The sequence below is a fragment of the Peromyscus leucopus genome, chromosome 11 (genome assembly GCF_004664715.2).
Source record: "Peromyscus leucopus breed LL Stock chromosome 11, UCI_PerLeu_2.1, whole genome shotgun sequence".
Classification (NCBI taxonomy): Eukaryota; Metazoa; Chordata; class Mammalia; order Rodentia; family Cricetidae; genus Peromyscus; species Peromyscus leucopus.
Window position 1 is genome coordinate 55,116,351 of NC_051072.1, and position 22,850 is coordinate 55,139,200.

General features: G+C 45.3%; 1 protein-coding gene across 1 annotated transcript in view; it reads right to left on the bottom strand.

Annotated features, from left to right (window-relative positions):
- Dmgdh (dimethylglycine dehydrogenase) overlaps positions 1-22,850 on the bottom strand; it is a 71,839-nt gene that overhangs the window by 22,053 nt on the left and 26,936 nt on the right. Inside the window, exons 7-14 of the mRNA XM_028871644.2 lie at positions 21,296-21,494; positions 19,235-19,404; positions 18,748-18,901; positions 16,432-16,597; positions 15,726-15,856; positions 12,533-12,750; positions 10,135-10,292; positions 7,076-7,135 (exon numbers count right to left, since the gene is read on the bottom strand). Coding sequence (XP_028727477.1) covers positions 7,076-7,135; positions 10,135-10,292; positions 12,533-12,750; positions 15,726-15,856; positions 16,432-16,597; positions 18,748-18,901; positions 19,235-19,404; positions 21,296-21,494 — 1,256 coding nt within the window. The remainder of the gene's footprint in view (positions 1-7,075; positions 7,136-10,134; positions 10,293-12,532; positions 12,751-15,725; positions 15,857-16,431; positions 16,598-18,747; positions 18,902-19,234; positions 19,405-21,295; positions 21,495-22,850) is intronic.

The following is a 22,850-nucleotide window of genomic DNA, read 5'->3' on the forward strand; positions in this document are numbered from 1 at the left end:
AAAAAAGAAAATGAAACAACTTGAAACAACTCGCCAGGGGATGCGGTGAAGCCATCTGGATCCTACTTTTAGAATATTGGGTGTGGCAGGGGCTGACAAGGTGGCCCAGAAGTAAGGACATTTGCTGCCAAGACTACTAACCTGAGTTGGATCTCTAGAACCCAAAAGGAGAAAAACGATTCCTACAAGTTGTCTTCTGGGTTCCACACATGATGTGGCAAGTACACGTCCCCTCTCCCTCCCCAAAACAAATACACACAACAAAACTTTAAAAGAATAACATTGGCGGGCTGGAGAGATGGCTCAGAGGTTAAGAGCACTGACTGTTCTTCCAGAGGTCCTGAGTTCAATTCCCAGCAACCACATGGTGGCTCACAACCATCTGTCATGAGATCTGGTGCCCTCTTCTGGCCTGCAGGGACACATGCAGGCAGAACATTGTGTGCATAATAAATAAATAAATCTTTAAAAAAAAAAGAATAACATTGGCTTGGGACAGGTCGGGTGTTTTCAAAATAACTACATCAGAACAGCTACATTCAAACAAATCATTGAAAGTCAACTGTGGCAGCACATACTTGTAGGACCAGTATGCAGAAGGAGGGGCAGGAATTGCCACAGATTTGAGGCTAGCCTGGGCTACACAGCAAGACTTTTGTAAACACAGGGCAAGCATTCTGCATACCCTGCATCTCCAGTTCTTTTCTTAACTCTCCCTCCCATTCCTTGCTCTTGTGTGTGTGTGTGTGTGTGTGTGTGTGTGTGTGACTGTATACATGTGCATGAGTTTGTATGTGTTCAGGTCCAGGTGAACATGTGTGCACATAGAGGTCATAGGTTGATGTCGGGCGTCTTCCTCCATCATTCTGTGCTGGCTTCGTTTCATGTCAACTTGATACAAGCTAGAGCGGCGGTTCTCAACCTGTGGGTCACAACCATCAGGAAACACCTATTTCCAATGGCCTTGGGTACTGAGGCGCTGCTCAGTCTCAGCAGCATTACAGTCATGAAGCAGCCATGAAAATACATTTATGGTTGGGGGTTCCTCTGTATGTGTCTTCCGATGGTCATGACCCACAGGATGAGAACTGCTGAGCTAGAGTTATCTGAAAGGAGAGAAACTCAATTGAGAAAAATGCTTCTATAAGGTCTGGCTGTTGGGTACTTTCTAAATCAGCGACTGATGGGGGAGGCCCAGCCCATGGTGGTTGGGGCCATCCCAGGGCTGGTGGTCCTGGGTTCTATAAGAAAGCAGGCTGAGCAAGCCATGAGGAGCGAGCCAGTAAGCAGTACTCCTCCATGGCCTCTGCATCAGCTCCTGCCTCCAGGTTCCTGCTCTGTGTGAGTTCCTGCCCTGACCTCCTTCAGTGATGAACAGAGATATGGAAGTGTAAGCCGGATAAAGCCTTTCCTCTCCACGTTGCTTTGGTCATGGTGTTTCATCTCAGCCATAGTGACCCCAACTAAGACACTCCCATCTTATTTTTTGTTACTCGACATCTCAGGGGACCTGGACCCTCCCTTTCTGCCCAGTGCCTGGGTTACAGGTGCACACCGCCATGCCTGGCTCTTTACTTGGATGCTGGGGTTCCAAACGCAGATCCTTATGTTTGCACTGCAGGTACTTTCGGCCTGGTCTTATGCAACCCAGAGTGGTCTTCAACTCACAGCAATCCTCCTGCCTCAGCCCTCTTTCACTTTTTTTATTTTGACTCTAGGTCTCACTACATTGGCAAGGTGGCGTTGCAGTCATCTGTAGCTCAGGCGGGGCTTGAACTTGAGACCCTCCAGTCTTAAACCTAGAAGTAGCTGGGATTACAAATGACTGGGATGTGTCACCAGGCCTGGCTAAAATTTGTTTCAATTCAAGTAGGGTGGAGAATGGATCTGGGGTTGGGGATAAATGTATAAGAAAAAAAACCCACTCTACCTAAGCACATTCCTCTGGGTACTTAACTCTCTGGCTTTAGACATGAATGGAGGTTTGGTAATCGCAGGAGAGAAATCCCACAAATGCCTATGATGTCCAGAAGCAGTTGCTTTAGTGATTAGAATAATGTATCGCTCCATTCCCAAAGCTAACCAAATGCTGCCGATTTCCTCCCCGCATAAACTTCTTTTGGAATGAATCAAAATACCATGAGAACAATGGTAAGACTTATTTTGCTAGAGGAGGTTTGGTTAGATTTTAAAAAGCAAATTTTTGATTGGGTTGACCAATTTCGCTGGTTTGAAATTCTTCCTTTGAGGTACTACCGCTCATGTCCACGAGATGGCAGTGCTGTGCCCCGCGGCCCCCCATGCAAAGCAGTGTTTCCAGAGTGAGGTAACCCAGACTCAGGACAAACATGGTATGTACTCACTCATGAGTGGATACTAGATGTAAAGCAAAGGATAATCAGACTACAACCCACAGCTCCAGAGAAGCTAGCTAACAAGGAAGACCCTAAGAGGGACGCATGGATCACCCAACAAAGGAGAAATAGATGAGATCTACATGAGCAAACTGGGGGTGAGGGGGGGGGATAATGGAGGGCAGGGGATGGGGGATGAGAACATAAGGGAATGGGAGGTTCGAGCTGGAGCAGGGACAGAGTGAGAGAGCAAGGAAAGAGATACCATGATAAATGAAGACACCATGGGAATAGGGAAAAACAGTGCTAGGGAAATTCCCAGGAACCCACAAGGATGACCCCACCTTAGATTTCTAGCAATAGTTGAGAGGGTGCCTGAGCTGGCATACTCCGGTGATCAGATTAGTGAATACCCTAAAACTGTCATTATAGAACCCTCATCCAGTCACTGATGGAAGCAGATGCAGAGATCCACAGCCAGGTGGCAGGCTGAGCTCCAGGAGTCCAATCAATGAGAGAGAGGAGGGATTCTATGAGCAAGTGACATCGAGACCATGATTGGAAAACGTACAGAGACAACTAGCCAAACTAGTGGGAACTCATGAACTGTGAACCAATAACTGAGGAGCCCCCAGGGTACTGGACTAGGCCCTCTGGATAAGCGAGACAGTTGTTTAGCTTGAACTGTTTAGGGAGCACCCAAGCAGTGGGATTGAGGTCCATCCCTGGCACGTGAGCTGCCTTTTTGGAGCCCACTACCTATGGTGGGACACTTTGCACAGCCTTGGTGCAGGGAGAGGGGCTTGGACCTACCTCAACTGAATGTACCAGGCTCTGCTGACTCCCCGTGGGAGACCTTGCCTTGTTAGAGAAGGGAATGGAGGGTGGGTTGGGAGGGGAAGGCTGGGGAGTGGGAGGAGGGTGGAGGGGGGAATCTGTGGTTGGTATGTGAAATGAATAGAAAATCTCTTAATAATAAAAATTAAAAAAAAAAAAAAAAACTTGACCTACAGCCTGACTTCCTGGTAGGCACCAGAAGTGAATCTTTAATCCGGGACTTAGCAAGAGGCATAAACAGTATTAATAAATGTACACTAAATGGATGTGTGTGCATGTGTGTGTGTGAGTGTGCATGTGAGTATGCAGGTGTGTACATGTGAATGTGTGAGTGTCTGTGTGTGACTGTGCGCATATGTATATGTGTGATGTGTGTGTGTCTGAGTACATGGGTATGTGTGCGTGTATGAGTGTGTTTGAGAATTATGCATGTGTTTTTGAATGTGCATTGTGTGAGACTGTGTGAATGTATGTGTTAGGGTGTGAGGGAGTATGAATGTATTCATGTGTGTGTTTGAGTGTGTGTGTACATGTGTGTGAATGTGTGTTTTTGAGTGTGCATATGGATGAGTGTGTGTGTGTGTGTGTGTGTGTGTGTGTGTGTGTGTGTGTGTGTGTATGTGGCTTAACAAAGCCAGATGACTGGTCCCCTCCCCTACTTTGCCCCTTAAATCGGACATGCAGCCATGCTCACCCTATGCTAAAATGAAAACGTTGTTATAACAAAAACATGCCTGAGGATGGTCTCATTTGTAAGAGAGTCTATGTAAGTTCTGTAACATATGTTGTGAGGGGGAAACCCGGGCAGATCTTCAGGTCCACTAAGCCCGTATGAGCGAGGAGTGGAGAGCCAGAGCCAAGGCTGCTCCATGCTGACTTCAGACCCGGGCTAAGGGACGCTCTTCTCAAACAGAGGAACTGCCAGGCAGTCCCCAGCCCCACTCCTAGCTCAGACAGCCACCTTCCCATGTCATCTCACTGTGACCACTGTCCTGTGATGAATCTTTAAAGATTTTGCAGAGGATTCTAATTATTTACTTTGGGAGTAAAGAAAGGGAAAAATGATTTCAATAAAATTCTCAAGTTTTTTTTGTTTTGTTACCTTTGCTTCATTATCAAAAACAAACATTCCCCTGTATCCACTCCAGCCTCTTCCTGGCCTCAGTTTTCCAAAGCAATGGATTTGGATATTATTATCCTTTAAAATGTTACAGAATGTCTTCTAAAGGGCTTTGTAGGAGAACATCTTTCTGTACGTTAAATGTCTGAGTAATTTCTTTTTTTTTTATTCTTAGGCACAGGACATAACTTATCAAGTTACAAGAGTTGATTTCCAGAAAGTGACCTCTCACTGTAGACGGCTGCAAAGCTGTGAATGCCCCAGGGAGGCTCTCGGGGCAGCTGATCAGACCTAGTCACTTGCCCAAGAACCCAGCCTGTGTCTCTACCATGAAGTTGAGGGCAGCCAACCATCTGAATCCATCCCATGGTGGAAAAGACCCAGCTCAGTCAGGGCTGAATTCTCAGGCTTCATAAATGCCCACCCAACACAGTCATTAAGAACTAACTCTTTGACATCTGAACAAGAACCAGCAATTCAGCACCCAAAACCACATCATCCATCTAAATCAGTATCAATAAAACAATTTGCTTTGGAGCTCAGCTTTGCTTACTTGATTGTATCATTTATTTATTTATTTATTTATTTATTTATTTATTTATGGTTTTTCAAGACAGGGTTTCTCTGTGTAGCTTTGCGTCTTTTCTGGAACTCACTCTGTAGTCCAGGCTGGCCTATGAACTCACAGAGATCTGCCTGGCTCTACTTCCCAAGTGCTGGGATTAAAGGCGTGCGCTACCACCGCCCCGCTGATTGTATCATTTAAAAGAGCTAATAAATTCCTATATTCACCTGCTGATCGTCATAAAGAAGGACTTAAAGCATCCACTTTCAATATGAAGACATCATTCATCTAGGCCTCCTCACAATAATATCCAAAACACAGAAACAGAATTGATTCCCCCTCCACCTCTCAGGGCTAGCAGCAGAGAGCTGGGTACTTTAAGGAGTCGGGCATTTTTATCTTTATTTTAAACAGCCAAACGCAGACTTCTGTCACCACAAGGAGCAATCTGCTGCTAGGAGCTGCCCAAATTCCACACACCTGCTTTCCCTAGTCTAGAGACAGATGGCGCATCATAAAAATAAAAGCCAGGGAAAATGCACAGAGAAGACGGATTCCTTCAAGAACTTGTTCTGGGGTCCTTGTTCCTAAAATCCAGAGCTACAGACACACACATTTTCTGTTAATACTTTAGCTGGGAATTTGGGAACTGATGCAAAACATTAAAAAAAAAAAAAGTTCCCATAGCCTGGTTAATAGACACATGTTTACATATTCCCACAGGAGGGAAAGCCGACCTAGGGATTTAAAATGATAGCGTATTTGGGGACTCCTACAAATGCCCTCAGAGCAGCTGTGGTTCCTAACCTTGAACACGGTTGACTACGGCAGGTCCTTTCCAGATCTTTCGTACAACTCTCAAGCATGCCTCAATGGCATAACCTCATTTACATGTGTAGGACGGGCACCGATGAGCGGGACCATCATAAATTGGCCTCCTATGATATGAGTCTCCACAGTAATTATGTAGCATCGTGTTTCTCAATTCCTAGGAACCCCTGTAGGGCTTATTAAAACACAGCTTTGTTGGCCCGGCTCCCAGATACTCTGCTTTTAGTAAGTCTAGGATTGGACCTGGGAATTGGCATTTCTTACAAGTTCCCAGATGAGGACGAGGCTGGCAGCCTGAAGACCACTGGTGTAGAGCATCCCTTTGACACATTGATGCCAATAATGGTTCTTTGGGCCTGTGTCGGTTCCTCGGGAAATACCCACTTTGTACTGGGCACAATGGAAAGACCTCCTTTGTTTATATTAGATGCTGTCATTACATACAGCCTGCTCCATAAGCACCTGCTTAATTCGATGTGGCGAGACAGCTTTATCCCTTGAGTGTGCAGGAAGTCACTGTCCGATCTGCTTGGTTTGGCTAACTGATATGCAGCCTCACCGGCCACCACAAGTGGCTGATACATACACAGCATAGCACAATTTCTATAAAGACGGCTGTTGAAATCCAACTCATAATTACCTGATGATTTTTGTTACCTTTCTTTGGTTTTTCAAGACAAGAGTTTCTCTGTGCCGTCTTGGCTTTCCTGTTGCTCACTCTATAGACCAGGCTGGCCTCAAACTCATGGAGATTGTCTGCCTCTGCCTCCCAAGTGCTAGGATTAAGAGTGTTTGCCGCCACCACCCAGTGATTTTTATTACCTTTCATCTTGGGTTTTAGTCTTAACCCTTAAAGAAGCTGGATTCTGCTATCTTAAATCTCTAGCCCAATGGTTCTCAACCTTCCTAATGCTTCCACCCTTTAATACAGCTCCTCATGCTGTGGTGACCCCCAACCATCAAATTATTTTATTGCTACTTCATAACTGTAATTTCACTGCTGTTATGAATCATAGTGTAACTATATATATATATGTATATATATACATATATATATACATATATATACATATATATATATACATATATATGTATATATATATGATAGGCAGGACATCTGATATGTGACCCCCTAAGGGGGTCATGACCCACAGGCTGAGAACCACTGCTCTAAGCACACTCCCATAGATTGAGCTGATCAGATTATGACAGATAGTTGATATGGATAAATTAAGTAGTGTTTAGTATTTATGTTCAACTGGTTTCTTCTATACCCACACTTGGTTAAATTTTAAAGCATGTCTCTGGCACAAAACACTGCCATCCTCTTAACGTTTGTTTCATACACACTTGAGAACGTAAACATACCTTATTCAGCTTGACAAAATATTCCAGTCCAGCTTCCAAGGGGTTTGTATCACAGTTCATCTGAAAGGAAAACACAGTTTGAATCTCGGGTGAGCATGTTAATTTGCTTCACACCAGAACTGTGCTGCCTTTAAAGGGTTTAAAAGCACTTCACCAAGATCTGCCTGCCTCTGCCTCCAGAGTCAGGGATTAAACGAGCAACCCCCTCCCCCCCAGCAAGTCTTACTACATCTTGGGTAGGGGTGAGGGGTAGACAAGTTCCCCATTACCACAAAGAGAACAGTAAAATAGAGAAAAAATCTATTGCCTTCATTCAGCAAATACTGGCAAACACTGGCTTCACCCTGGACTGAGGTTTAAAATTGATTCAAACAATAACATTACTTTCTTATATTATTCTTTCTAGCAAGGGCACTTCATGGTTTTTGAGTAAGATTCTCAAAAAGTCTAATTATGGACTAAGTCTCCCAGAACAGTATTTTTAATTCAAAATTCAAATGAAGTCTTCGGCAAATGCTGTCATTTAAATATAGCAAACACAGAAACAGAGCTGGGATTGGCTGCCACTGCTCCTTTATTTTAAAGATATTAATTAATTAATTTTTATTATGTGCACATGCATGTGTCCACGTCTGTGTGTGGCTAGGTGCAGGCGTCCTTGGAGAATCATCGAGGCGTCAGATTCCCAGTCCCAGAACAGGAGGCTGTGGGCTGCCCGAGGAGGATGCTGGGACCTGACCTTGAGCCCTCTGCAGGAGCAGCATGCGCTGTTACTGCTCTCAACCACCCAGCCGTCTCTCCGGCCCCTTTTATCTTGATAAATATTTGAAGGCTAGCACATGCTGTTCCACAAACAAGAATCTCGTGTGTATTATGTAATAATTTTACATAATTATGCATCTTAAAGTTCTTAAGTGACTTTGCTTATCCTGCAATTAGCTATGACTAGGAGGAAAGAGGGAGATGTTGATGGCAGGACACTGGCTTCTGCAGAGTTCAGATAAGAAAAGGGGAGGCAGGGCTGGATCTCAAGAGTGGCTGAATCGTGAGAGGATACCTCGATCCAGGAGAAAGCCAATATTTAGTACTAAACCTGAATGAAGATACGAGGTTTTGTCTCTGTATTGTTCTTAAGTTATTTTTTCCCTCCTCAAAATTTTATTAAAAGATTCGAATTTATACGATGAGAACTAAGGAAAGATGAAAGGCCTTGAGATAAGCTCGGTGGAAACCGTTAAACGTACAGAAACGGGAACAGACGAGTGTCTCGCCTATTCAGTTACCATTGTTAAGAACTTTCTAGACGTCAGCCTGTTTTGTTCTCTTTATGGCAATGGGATCTGCTTGCTCTAACCTCCCACAGAGTCAACACAGGACTTACATAAACCAGATAAACATAAGGCTACTTTATACCACGTAAAATTTTCTCGTATTTCTTAAATCAGTTTGAGTTACCAGTTTGAAATTATTTTTCAGTCTGCTCAAACTTGGAGAATGTTTTTGTTGTTGTTTTCAGGAAAAACAGAGCGGCTTCGTCGCTGTTTCAACACTAGAGGGCGCTCTGGCACTGCTGTGAAACAGGGCCCTAAGATGGAGTGCAGCGGGAGGAAGCAGGGGGAAAAAAACCCACCAGAATACAGCAATGCTTAACTCTCAGGGGGCTGCCTCTCTGCACTCTTTTGGGGAGATCATGGAGACAAAACTGTCCTGTTTTTCTGAGGGCGCTGGCCTCACCCAAGTCCAGGCTGTAGACTGTGCTCTGAAGCAGGCAGGAACTGGTTTCCTCCAAGCTCACTTCTATGCTAAGGCCCAAGACGATCCTACCTGAGCTAGAAATTAATTGTATGGTGTGTTTGTTCGGCTCATAATAAGCCATCTCTATGTCTATGTTAATTCTGTAGGATAAATGCTCTATTTTACAGAAATGTAGAATTTCCAAGAGATAAGCCACAGAACGAGCATGTGAACATGCAGGCTGTAGAGGATAGATTTAAACCCGAGAGTGCCCACTCCGAGGCTCATCTTTTCCATGGCCCCTAAAACCTCAGTGTCTTCCAAGGAAATAGTTCTCTGAAAAAGTTAGGGGTTTGGTTCTCTCACAAGGAAATAAAAACAGGTGAATAGGACCTGAATCGGGAATCTGGATCATGTGGTTGGATGCAAAATAAGAGTCGTGGTAACAGTACGTTCGTGGACAGCTGAGAAGATTGATGGTTAAATGTCAGATTCGTGGAACAAAGGCTTCTAGGTGTGCCTGTAGTGTGCCTTGATTACAACAACTGATGATCGCGACTGTGGACACTGCATTCCCCGGACAGGGATCCTGGATGGGTTAGAATGCACAAAGCCAGCCCAGCAGCTGAACGCAGGCAGGCAACCATTTCCAATTATGGACGTGATATGACCAGTTCCCTCAAGCTCCTGCGACTGTGACGTCCCTACTATGAAGGACTGGAACTGGAGCTGAGAGCTGAATTCAACAACCCCTTCTCCCTGAAGGTGCTTTGGTCTGGGCATTTTACCACAGCCATAGGGGGAGAAAAAAAAAAAAAAAACCTAAGGCAGAAGTTCAGTAGAATCAATGGGTATACAAATGTTGTATAAATGGTAAGCATTACCCAAAGAGAAACCCTTGGTGGGGTTATTGCTGGTGGGGACTAGAACAACACATATGGGACCATTGTGCCCGCCCCTCAGGAAAAAAGAACATTCCTTCCCCCAAGGATGTATTATGAGAAGAAGATGAGACACAACGTAACAGAGGAGAAAGCAGGGATTGAGAGGCGATAGTCGAATCCTCAGAGGATGTCAGAAAATGTCTGGGGCTCACCACCAAGTTGGGGGGGGGGGCGGGACTGAGGCAGAATAAACATTATCCCAGAACCCAGTCAACGTTCAGTGGTAAATAGGGGTGCGGCTTCTTTCCCTCATCAAAGTCATCTGAGAGCGTATGATTTCTCTTACAGCCAGAATCAACAGTGATACTGTCAAACCTTGCCCTCCATCGAAAACTAGATACAACCAGCACAAGGTTTTAACGAGGACGAGAGTGTTCAAACCTCTGATCCCCAGGCCCGGAAAGCTTTCTCCAGTCTTAAGGCATTCAGGGCATATGTTCCAAAATTGTCGATCCCCTCCTCCTGGCCTGCGTTCATGATGAGTTCATACAGCGCTGCGGAGTCTTCGCGTCTGTGGTACAGCTCCCACCCCAGCTCACCTGAAAGGCACGGGCAGAGCCCACACAAGAGTGACAGCAGCCCCTGCAGGGTGAGCACTCACGTACCTTAGCTGACACACTCAGGGGGCGCCCCACTCACACAACGCAGTCCTCGCCAGTTTTTAGCAGAACAGCTCACAAGGAGTGGGCCACCTCATCTCACAGGTCATTTGCGTGCAGTCCTGGCTCCTACCCAGAGGGTGGATGCTGGATGATTCATCATCTCCAGAGACAGACAGACTCTAGTCAGGACTTACCTCCCACCCTGGACCTTGGCTTCATCCCAGGCCTCGACTGTTTCAGGACAATGATAGGAGGTAAACAGTTAGCATGTATTTTCAAGGGGTTCAGCCGGGTATGGGGAGGACATCTATGATGCCTACACTCAAAAAGCTGGGGAAGGATTGTGACTGCAGGGCTAACCTGGGCTACCGAAACACTGTCAAAAACAAAACAAAGTAAAAGCCTTAAAGAGCCAGTCCAGACAGTAATGTACTTACCATGTACTTAAGCATGAAGGAAGGCGTGAGTTCGATCACACATTTTAAAAAGCGCAGGGTGGCGTAGGGGGTACGCAATGGCTCAGTGAGTAAAGGTGGCTGCTGCCAAGCCTGATGACCTGTGTTTGGTCCCTGAGACCCACACACTGGAAAGAAAGAACTGGCTCTTGCCAGTCACCCTGTACCCTGGGGAAGTAGGCACTCTCTCTGGCCAGTCAATGAGGTAAAATCCAGGGCTGATCTCTGGCCCTCACATGTACACATGTGGACCCCCACAAACATGCTCACACACACATGCTCACACACAAAAAAACAGGTGATAATGGAGTTCAAGGTTTAGGCACTCCAGTTTCCAACCCAAGAACCACAAGCCTCTAAACATATAAAGAATGTGAAATTATTCATATTTCTTTCTCATGGGTAGTCAGCTATATAGTCTTCAACTCTTTTGCTTCTCATCCCCGCCCCCCATGATCCTTTCATTCACCACTAGAGCTAGGTGCTAGAAAATCAAAGAAAAGACAATTACAATCCAAAGACTCCTTATTTTTTATCCCAGTCTCCCTTTTTACCAAGGTCGGGAAAAGTTAGTATGGAAAGCCAGGGATGTATGATGTTAACAGTGAGCACGCTCCTTGTACCCCATCATCACGGGTCAGTAGTGATGGACTTCACCAGAGCAGGAGCAACATGGAGCGAGGTGAATGCCTGGGCACACAGCGCCCCTTCAGCAAGGGGACACAGGAGTAACAGGAACTAGAGGTAAGCCTGAGTGTCACTGGGGAATGATACATACTCTGTGCAAAGAAAGATAAAGGTCCCCCAGTGAACATACAACAGTGTGTGTGTGGGGGGGCGGGATTGCCAGGGACCATGCTCTAGTGCAATGGTTCTCAACCCATGAGCCTCGACCCCTTTGGGGGTCAAACAACCCTTTCACAGGGGTTGCTTAAGACCATCAAAAAACACAGACATTTGCATTATGATTCATAACAGTATCAAAATTAGTTATGAAGTAGTAACAAAAACAATTGTAGGGTCACCACAAGATGAGGAACTGTACCAATGGGTCACAGCATTAGGAAGGTTGAGAACCACTGCCCTAGTGGAAAGCTTGGCATGGGCACATCAGGCTGGAAGCCTGTGAGAGTTCCCACACAGTCTGCTGACTGGGCTCTTCCAGTTGCCCCAATGGCCATCCTTTGCTCCTTTCTTGTCTGCCCTTCCAAAGAGAAGCAACTAGAAATGGGTGGAAACGCTACAGGGAGTAGGAACGGCCAGACAGACTTCTTTCCTTAGAGTTGGGCAGAAGAAATCTTCCTTCAAAATCAGAGAAAGTTGGGGAGGGGGGTGTGCATGAGTGGTCCTGTGTAAGATTGAGTGTGTGTGTGAGTGAGCATGTGAGTGTGAGAGTGTGGAAAGGTGAGCATGAGTGTGTGGGAAGGTGAGTGTGTGCACTGAAGGGTGTGACTGTTGTGGGGGTAATGTGTGAGCATGTGAGTATGTGTGAGCATGCATTGTGAGAGTATGACTGTGTGTAGGGGTATGTGTGAGTATGTGAGTGTGTGTGTGTGAGCATGCATTGTGAGGGTATGACTGTGTGTGTGGGTATGTGTGAGTGTGTGTGTGTGTGTGTGTGCATGCATAGTGAGGGTACGACTGTGTGAGTGTGTATCTGTGACTGTGTGTGTTCTATTTCTGGTAGCCTTTCCTTAGTATGGGTTGTTTTCCAATTCTTACCAGTATAAGAGATCCTTATAGCAGTGACAGGAATGTCAGACATCTTTAAAGTCTTGGTTTGAAGAAATTTGAAAACATCATCGCTGAGATCTTCTGAGGTCAGCTTCTGAAGGACGCGCCTTGCATATGGCCCTGCCACTCCCAGGACCCCAAGATCATCAGTTATGTTTCGAATTTCAACATTATATCCACCTCTGACAGCTGCTTCTTCAATCCATCTGCATTGGGGTCATAAGCACTGTGTAAACGTCGCTTGAATAATGCATGCTTCGAACGTATTATGTCTCTGAAGACTTGCTTCAAGTTAGGAATTATCAGAAAGTCCCTAGAGGGTCATGTCATGCAGCCACATCACTTTGAAAGTTGACAAAACTGAGTCCCTGAGAGGTAAAGAGATTCTCTTTAAATTGCCCACTTAAGACTCGGGAGGGAATTTTCCAGGTAACAAGAATTGTCCGGTTTAAATGAGCTTTGCCACAGTTATAAATAGTGATGGTTCTGTTGCATTTGAACTAATGGTTCCATCTCCAAAAATTAATTTAAACCTGAATTTGCTTCAATGCCTGTATACAAGATGCACACTTGTGCTGCTAGCCATTAATAATGTGCCTGCCACCAGACACATAATTGCGCTGACAATCACGAAGAAAAAAGAAAAACTCTGCTCTCAATTTCTAGGCCTTGATGAGGTTTTGGAAGGCAGCTCTCTGGCCTGTCTGTAATTTATTGAGCCATCCCTGGAGCCCTGGGAGTCTATCACAGTGTTCGTCTAGACGAGGAGAGGCTTTAGTGGCAAAGGTGACCTCCACACCCCTTACACTCGCTCATCAGATTTCCATAATTCTACAACTAAGGTGAGACTGAGTCAGACCCTGATTTAATAATAACGTCCTGCGGCCTTGCTGAATACTAAACTGAGGATGGAAACTTCACAGCGGCCTGGAGGTCCCGGCAAAGGCAGGTCAGCAATTTTTAGTCGTGAGCAGTGTGCACAGGTATCACAGAGGGAGACAATAACTAAGGGAGTAGGCTGGCTGAAGTGAACCCAGTGGGGTACCTTAATCAGTCATGCAGACTTGAGCGGGTGACTTTAACCCACACCTGTTTCCTCATCTGAAAATGTGGATAATTCAAATGTTGCAAAATATTTTTATTTGGCAAATGCATGTGTATGCATATATGTTGTATGTATGTGCACATGCATGTGTGTGCGTGTGTAGAGAACCAAAATTTCACGTTGAGTATCTTCCTTGATGGCATTCCACCTTATAGTTTGAGGCAGGGTCTCTCACCTGAACCCAACGCTTGTCTACTTAGATAGTGTAGCTAGCCAGCTTGCTCTGGAGATGCGCCGTCTCTGCCTCCTAAGTGCTGGGATTACCTGCAAACCACGGTGCCTGTCTGCCATTATATGGTTGCTGGGGAGTCTAAACTCCAGCTCTTGTGTTTGTGAAGGATGCAGCTACCTACAGAACCATCTCCCCAGCCCCTGCAAAATCTAAGAGAATTCACTGAGGTCATGTCTGAAAGGTGTTCTGGCTCACTGATGATGTTTAATAAATAAGAGTCAATATTATCAGAACCAGTATGCCTGCTGGATGGGTGACCTTGTGGAGTGGGCAGGGGCTTTTGCTTCAGCTATTCCTATAAAACACACGAGGTTTAGTCACATTGATGAGGTTTAAGAATTAAAGTCAGGGGCTGGAGAAATGACTCAGTGATTAAGAGAGTCGAGGCTCATACAGAGTGGAATATGGTTCTCAGCACGCAGGTATGATTCACACCAACCTGTAACTCCAGCTCCAGGGGATGTGATGCCCTATTCTGGCCTCTTCAGGCACCTGCATGCACAAACACACATATACACATACTCACACACACACTCACACATACATTCACACACATACTCAAACACACACACATTTTAAAAAAGAACTCAAGTTGTTCTTTAAGTACTGTGTGATGATTATCTTTGTTTTATTTATGTGTGGGTGTATTTTGCCTACATTTATGTTTGTGCATCATGTATGTGCCTGGAAATCCCAGAGGCCAGAAAAAGGCATCAGATCCCCTGGAACTGTAGTTAAAATGGTTATGAGCTGCCACATTGGTGCTGGGAATCAAACCCTGGTCCTCTGGAAGAGATACCAGTGCTGCTAATGCTAAACCACCCCTCCAGTCACCATGAATTGTATCTCTAATTGTCAACTTGATGCAATCTAGAGTTATCTGGGAAAAGAGTCTCAGTGGAGAATGGTAGCCTGCGGACATTTCTGTGGGGGCATTGTCTTAAGTTAAATGATGTAGGAAGACTCATCCCATTGTGGTAACACTCTTCCCCAGGCAGGGGGTCCTAAACTGTGTGAGAGTAGAAAATGGAGCTGCGTACAAGCAAGTGATTGCTGTGGGATAATGCTCTTGTGCACTGAAAAGAATTGTCACTCCAATTGGTTTAATAAAATGCTGATTGGCCAGTAGCCAGGCAGGAAGTATAGGTGGGGCGACCAGATGAGGAGAATTCTGGGAAGAGGAAGGGCAGAGTCAGGAATCACCAGCCAGACGCAGAGGAAGCAAGATGAGAATGCCAAACTGAGAAAAGGTACCAAGTCATGTGGCTAAACATAAATAAGAATTTTGGGTTAATTTAAGTGTAAGAAAGAGGAGAGAGAGGTAGCTCAGCAGTTAAGAGCACTGACTGATGCTCCAGAGGAACTGGGTTCAATTCCCAGGCAGTCAGGTGTCCATTCATGCCAGGATAAAATAAAGAAAAATAAATATAGGAAGGAAGAATTTAAGTGTAAGAGCTAGTTAGTAATAAGCCTGAGCTACTGGCCAAGCATTTATAAGTAATATTAAACCTCCAAGTCAATCATTTGGGAAGTGGCTGCCAGGTATTTGGGAGGTGCTGGCTGGACAGAAACTTCTGCCTACAAGTGACATGCATTCTCTTGATTGCACACGGAAGATGAGAAGCGGCTTGAAGTCCCACCTGCCTTGACTTCCCCACAATGATGGACTACAGCCCCAAGTTGCAAACTGAGCTCAGTGCCTTCCTTCTCTGAATTGCTTTTTGTCAAGGTATTTTATCGCAGCAAGAGAAATGAAACCAGAATGTGCTGGCACAAGAGAAACTCTTGTAAGATTGAGGCAGGGTGTCACTTGTTCATCATCATTTTACTGGATGCGCATTTACCTAAGATCGTGAAGTTCGGATCCAGAGCCGGTAATCAACAGGAACTCGCCCGGAGACTGGTGCGAAACAGTCAACTCAGCATACACTCGACCTTTGGGGGTCAACATGTGACTTATGTTTGTAAACCCCACCTGCTCAAAAGAATTTAAAATCATTTTAGGATGAATTAAACATCTTAACATACATGTAAAGTGTGTGGACCATGAAAAACCCTCACCTCTTACCATTTATATCACGTATATAAACCAAACTAGAGATTAATTTAAATTTTCCATTTAAACAATCATACAAAATTATTTGTCCTAAAAAGAATTGTACTTCAGGGCTGGGAAGATGGTACCAGGGTAAGGGCAGTTTTGGCCAAAGCTGACACCCTAAATTCAACCCCTGGAACCCACAGGGTGAAAAGACACTTGCAAGTTGCCCTCTGACCTCTACATGCATGACACACATAGATAAGTTAATGTAATAATTAAAAAACACCACATCCATTTAACTGCAGTCAACTTTTAGGATCTCATTGGTGCATTAAATGAAGTCATTAGTTCCTAGGCGACAGAAATTGCAGTTGAGAATTAGCTTGCCCACTCTCGGTCAGTTGAAATGTTCTAGCATCCAACTCAGAGTACGTGGAATCAAAGGAGGATGGGTTTGAGGTGTTCTTTTTGAAAGGACCAGGTCAGAATCCTGGACCTTGTCTATTTACCTTCGGAATGACATTTGCAAAGAGATGGTCCAGAAGTCGGATGGAATCTTGGCCTTTGATGTTGAACTTGCCAAACGGAGACAGGTCAATTACACCAACTCTTTGCATAACCTGTTTGTACTCAGAACCCACTGGCTCAAACCAGTTTGTGCGGCGGAAACTTGGCCTGAAACATGATATTTACTATTCAAGACAATTGTCATCCAAAGAATATTTCAATCACTCCCCCTCCATCTAGAAAAGCCTGCTGGGCTGGAAGAGGGGCACCCTCAATCTGTTCTGTAAATCATATACATGTGTTGGAATCTGACCTTTCATAGTTTACTTATCTATCCATTTCACCCATTTTATAGTGAATGAGTGTTAATTAGCAAGAAAAATAGGACAGAACTCTCGGGTATGCTGGTCAGAAGGGCAGGGCATAAGGCAACAAAGAGTCCAGGGGTTTTGAACCCTGGTTGCATATTAGAGTCATCTAGGGAGCATTTCTCTTTCTTTCTTTCTCTCTCTCTCTCTCTTTCTTTCTTTCTTTCTTTCTTTCTTTCTTTCTTTCCTTCCTTCCTTCTTTCTTTCTTTCCTTCTTTCTTTCTTTCCTTCTTTCTTTCTTTCCTTCTTTCTTTCTGTGCTCTTTTTTATTTTTTATTTATTTATTTTATTAAGAGATTTTCTATTTGTTTTACATATCAACAGCATTTTTCAAATACCAGTTGTTAAACCTCATTAAATCAGAATGGAGTGTGTGTGTATACACACATGTGTGTATGGATGTTCTGCATGTGTCTGTGCACATGTGCACGTGTGTGTATATATATATCACACATATATATGTCTCTGTGTGTGCATGTGTATGTATATGCCATGTGTGTATGTGTGTGCACACTCACACATGACTATATAGCCAGCCCTTCTCCAGAACTGTGAATACAAGTCACTTTCACTTGTTAAAAAGGGGTTGGGTGCCATGGCGGGCTGCAGGGAGTGCCTACGTCTGAAACAAGCAATGGTCTAGCCTCGCACCTTCACTTTTCAGAGAAAAGGCACAGAGTTGCTTCTGGGTCTTTTGAAGCAGCTAATGACAGAGTTGGGTCTAGAACAAAGGTCTCCTGACTCATTTCAAAAGGTCCTTTCCACTTAAGCAAATGGCTTCTAAAGTGCTGTTTTTAGCTTCAAAGCAGGGAGCTAAGTCTGCAGGATTTTCCAGTAGCTTAACTATTAAAATCTAAAAAAAAAATTAAGCCAGATCTAAACCTCACAAAATGAAAAACAAGGCTAGTATTTCTCTGAGTCATTCCTGGAAAACCAAGCCAAGTATTGGAGCCCTGAACATGCTGAGTCAGCTGCTTCTAGAGTGACACCCTCGTTCATCCACAGCTGCCCCACTTCTGTAGTTTACACCACTGATCTGAATTTAGAGTAGACATCAAAAAACCTGTGTTTCCTGTGCATGCATGCTCATGTGTGGGTACATGTGTACATATGTGCATGCTGAGACCACAGGGCAATCTCAGGTGCCATACCCCAACAGCCATCTACCTTGTTTTATTACCAAGACAGGATCTCTCACTGGCCTGGAGTTTGCCAATAGGCTGGGCTGGCTGGCCAGCAAGATTCAGGGATCCACCCATCTCCACCTCCTCAGCACTGGAATTACAAGCATGCACCCCTACACCCGACTTTTATTCATTCGAGCCCTCATATTCTGTACAGCAAGTGCTTTATCATCTGGACTATCGTTCTAGCCCCAAAGTCTGTTTAAAACAGCAAAATGTGCACTTGACAGTAACTGTAAATCATCTACTAGACTTGCTATTCACTTTTCCTTAGTTCATAGGTTCTCATGAGAAAATAATCACCATCAACCCCAGGTCCAGCAAAGACACACAGCGCTTCCCAGGAACTCAGAGGCCCATTTAGGTGGCATGCCTGATGTTTTAGTTCAACCCAAAATGCAGGTGTTCTTGGCTGTTTCATGACCCAGAGCTGTGGCTCCTTTCCATGTGTATTTGAACCTAAGGCACGACAAACCTTCTGTAGTCAATCAAAGCCATGTCAGGACTTGGATGGGGACAAGAAAAGGTCCTCTGAGGTTCTGGTAACTGCCAGTAGAAAAGGCTTCACAGAGACTGGCCCATGTCCCCTGGGCTGGCCTAGTGAACGCCTCCACCACAAGCAGATACCTGATACCCGAGTAGGCTCACTGCTTCTCTGAAAGTGATGCACAGTTATGATGGAGAAGAATCCGTACCCTGCTCTTTCTCTGCCCTTGCGGTGGAAGCCCTTGATCAGAACCACAGGCAGGCGAAGACACTCACTTACCTGTACTGAGTGTCCTGGCCGGGTTTGTAGAACCAGTGTGGCTGTTCCCAGCCTGCATGGAAGCCCATGGAACACTTGGACGCCAGGGTCTTGTAGAGCCCACTGACCCTCTGGGTTGGCCTCCCGGCAAACCGTTCTTCTTTAGGATAACCGACTGAGGAGGGAACATCAGTGTTCTAGTAGCTTATCACTGAAATGACACAATTTACTGAGAGGATTTTAAAATGGAAACAATAGAACTTACAATCTAAGAGCATATATACATATACATACACACATACACACATACATACATACATACATACATATATACATACATATATACATATATATGTATCAGCGATGTACCCAATACAATAACTCTATACAGCCGCATACATCCCTTGCTATGGCTTAAGTGCTGTTTACAGTTCCTCACCACCCCCGGGGGACAGAGCAGAGCGTCTAAACAGAGGTCTTTCAAGATGTCAGCAAGTTAGTACTTCACCAATGTTGTTGAAGCCGTACGATTCTCTGGCTTTGGCCTCCGTGTACTGCGCCGTGGTCCACTTGCCATAGCGGTTGGGGTCCAGTTCTATCAGGTCGAAAGGGGGCTCTCCATGCAGGATCCAGTCACTGAGGTACTTCCCTACCCCGCCAGCATGGATTATGCCGTAGCTTTTGGATACAGAGATGGGTGCCATGTTACAAATGTGGTGTATTCGAAAGGTAAGACGTGTTCAAATATCTTACAGAGCATCCAAGTTGGAGTCACCCATGCCCGTTAAAACACACAAGGAGGATAATCTTCATGCTGTACATTTTTTCATCAAAACCAGATCGCTGCACGTTCTGGCATGCAAATGAAAGGTGCCTAACTCACTGAGGGCTTGTTTTCACGGTTCCATCAGGCGGGGTACCAGACCCACAGATAGCCTGTGGCCACTGCCTAGTAAAGACGCTGGCTTTAGGGAGGATGTATGTGGTGGGCACTCACCTGCCTTCTTGAGCTGGGGTTTCCCTGACTGATAAGAAACTGGGAGGTGCCCCTGCATCTTTTCCAGACTCAGGGTAGTGATGATTCTCTTGGGTGATGGTGGCCTCTGTGCAAGGAACCTTTAGCTTAGAAGCACTCAGACAGAGGCAGGCACTCAGTGGGGACTTGTGGGTGAGGGCAGAAAGGAATATGACCTCTGTAATGTGCAACTAACAGGTCCCTTGGAGGGGAAGGTCTGCTTGTCCCCTGTTTCCACAAGAAGATGCATTGGGGTCTCATGTAAACCAGGCTGGCCTCAGACTGACTTCCTAGATGAGGGTGGCCTTGAACTTCTGATCTTCCTGTGCCTCCTCCTCCCTAGCTCTGGTATCACAGGAATATAGCACTATGCCTCGCTTATAGGGCACTGGGGATCAAACCTGGGGCTTTTTGCATGTCAAGTTGGCATTCTAGCAACTGTGTACATTCCCCAGCCTCCAAGGATGCTTGAAACCACACATATGATGGCATGTGATGTCAGAATCACAGTTTCTGGTAGGCTTTATGCGGGTCGACCTGCCCGTTCTTATCCATCAAAGCCTTTCAACATAGATCTATCTGTGGTGCCATGAAAAGGAGTCTTCGAGGAACTGAATGGGGTGAGATTCATGGAGAGAGAATGGAGGGAAATTGGTATTAAGTTGTGAGAACCCCAGTCGATCCCTGGGTTTGATCCCCATTACCACATATTTTAAAAATCCTAGCAAAAGAACTCCAGCATCCCCCAAGCCATAGTGACTTAACAGCTAGCACTTTACTTCTAAGAAGCGTGAGAGGAATTTGGCAGAAGGCAAAATGCTTTCTCCACAAATGGATGCCCCTTGCCTGTTACCAAGTTAGTGCCCAAGGAGAACGCAAAGGCATCGCTAGGTGCTTGCATCACGAGACCTGGCACAGAGCTGCGGTCATGAAAGATTATTTGAACAAACAGCCAATAGAATAAAGAAGAAAACTAGAGTATTAGAAACTGTGATATGGCAGCAAAGTGAGTTTGACATCAATCGTCAGCATATTAATGGGACAAATATTAGAAATGAAACATGGGCAACGAGTGGAATCTTAAATAGGAAGCAGTCCAGGGTACAGAGGGAAATCACGTTAGACAAACAGGAATTATGGTGAAAATACATAAGACATGTCATCCATTTGATAGTTTGAATATGTCACCTTCTGTTATGAAAACATTCTTGTCCAATTGGGACAAATTGACCCACTGGAAGGCAATGGCATAAAAAGAGACATAAAGATTGGAGGTGATAGGAAATACGTGAAGACGGTTTCAGAAGATGATTGTCCTCTGTGTGCTAACCTTTATCATCTAAGTGCTTATCCCATTATATGACTAGTTCCTGCCATCATTCCTTGGTCATCAAAAGGAGACAACCCCACCCTCATCTTACCCACCCCCACCCCACTGCATCCCCATGCTCCATCACCTCTTCGTTTTCCATCCTGGGGCCTGATATTTTGAGCCTGGATTTAACTAAAGTAAGTGATTCTACGAGAGACGTCAGACCTCGGGGTGCTACTCACCCGAAGCCTACGGCCACCCAGTAGTTTCTGACCCCCTGATGGGGCCCCACCATAGGCAGGATGTCGGGAGAGTAGGTGATAGGGCCATTGACGATGTTGATGATGTCCGCCTTTTTCAAAACAGGAACCATTTCCATGGCAGCTTCCAGGTGGTCCGTGATCCGGTCCAGGTCGGACTCAAAAAGCTCCTTCCCAAAGCCTAGAGAGACAGACCTCTGTGGTCAGAATGTCCCCGGGTGCAATCAAGTCTCAAAGCGATGCACTCTCTGAACCGGGTGCCTGTAAGGAAGACACTCCTTTGTCTCTGTAAAGATGCTAAAGTTGGGGCCAGTGACATGGTTCAGGGTAAAGGCACCTGTCACCAAGCCTGACAACCTGAGTTCACTCCCTAGGCAAGAACTGAGCCCTGGAGTCATCCTTTGACACCGCCCCCCCTCCCGGCACATACGCCATGGCATTTAAATGTCCACATACACATATCAATCAACTAATGTAAAAGATATTAATCCTCACCCTGACATTCACTATCCCCACACCAGTACCCATAACATTGCTGGGAACAATAATGCTATTTTTTCTAAAACAAAAGTCACCTTTTTAGTAAATAGAAATGGAAATTTATGCTTGGGGGTTTTTCCCCAATCAATTTAACCTAATCATTATTTTTAAAAGAACAATAATTTCATTTGTTGGGAGTTTTTGTACGTTTGTTTTGTTTTTTTTTAAATCTTTCAGTTAATGTAAAAGGGAGAGCAAATGGAGTGTGTACAGTTATTCCAGGACCCTGGAGAATGAGGACCACCGCTCCAGGATCCAGGATGGAGTACTTCCCTTTGAGCTCCTCATTCCCCAGGCAGCCTCCTTCCTGAAGCTTGCTCGCATGTGCATCCACAGGCCAGTGTTCTGTGCACAGAGCGAGTCTTGGGCAACAACTATCTTCCTCTTGTCCTAGAAGTCACTGTGACTCAAGGCAGGGCCACAGATAAACTTCATGACGTTCCTCCACATAGCTTCCACCCCACCCGGGTTCTCTTAGGCCTTCTTGAGGACGGCAGGACAGGGCAGTGTCATGGAGCCTCCAAGCTGGCTCTGTTACACTAGAACACATGGACACCCATGCCAGGAGCAACACACAGTCCGAATCTCCTTCCAGCTAGGATTAATTAAATATTTGTTCTGCATTTATTGGGAAGAAAAGCTACAGCCTGGGCAGGGTGGAGACAGAGCTCCTCTCCACATCAGCCTCCCCTAGCAGCTCAGTCCTCATTCTGAAATCAGGAGCGATTCTGCTCAGACCCAGATGTACAGGGCCCACTCAGCAAAACCAAAGTCCTCCGGCTGCAGGACCAGCCTCTGCAGGAGGTGAGGTGGGTCAGACATCCTTTCCCGTTACATGGGATGGAGGGATATGTTCTCTGCCCCAAACGATGTATCAAAACACAACTCCAGAAAAATACACTTTTATGTTTCTTCACGTTCCCTGAAATATTTCAGTGCCCAAACCGTACGTTAGCTCCTTTTACAGACTAGAAGGTTTGGGAGACGGCTCTGTCTC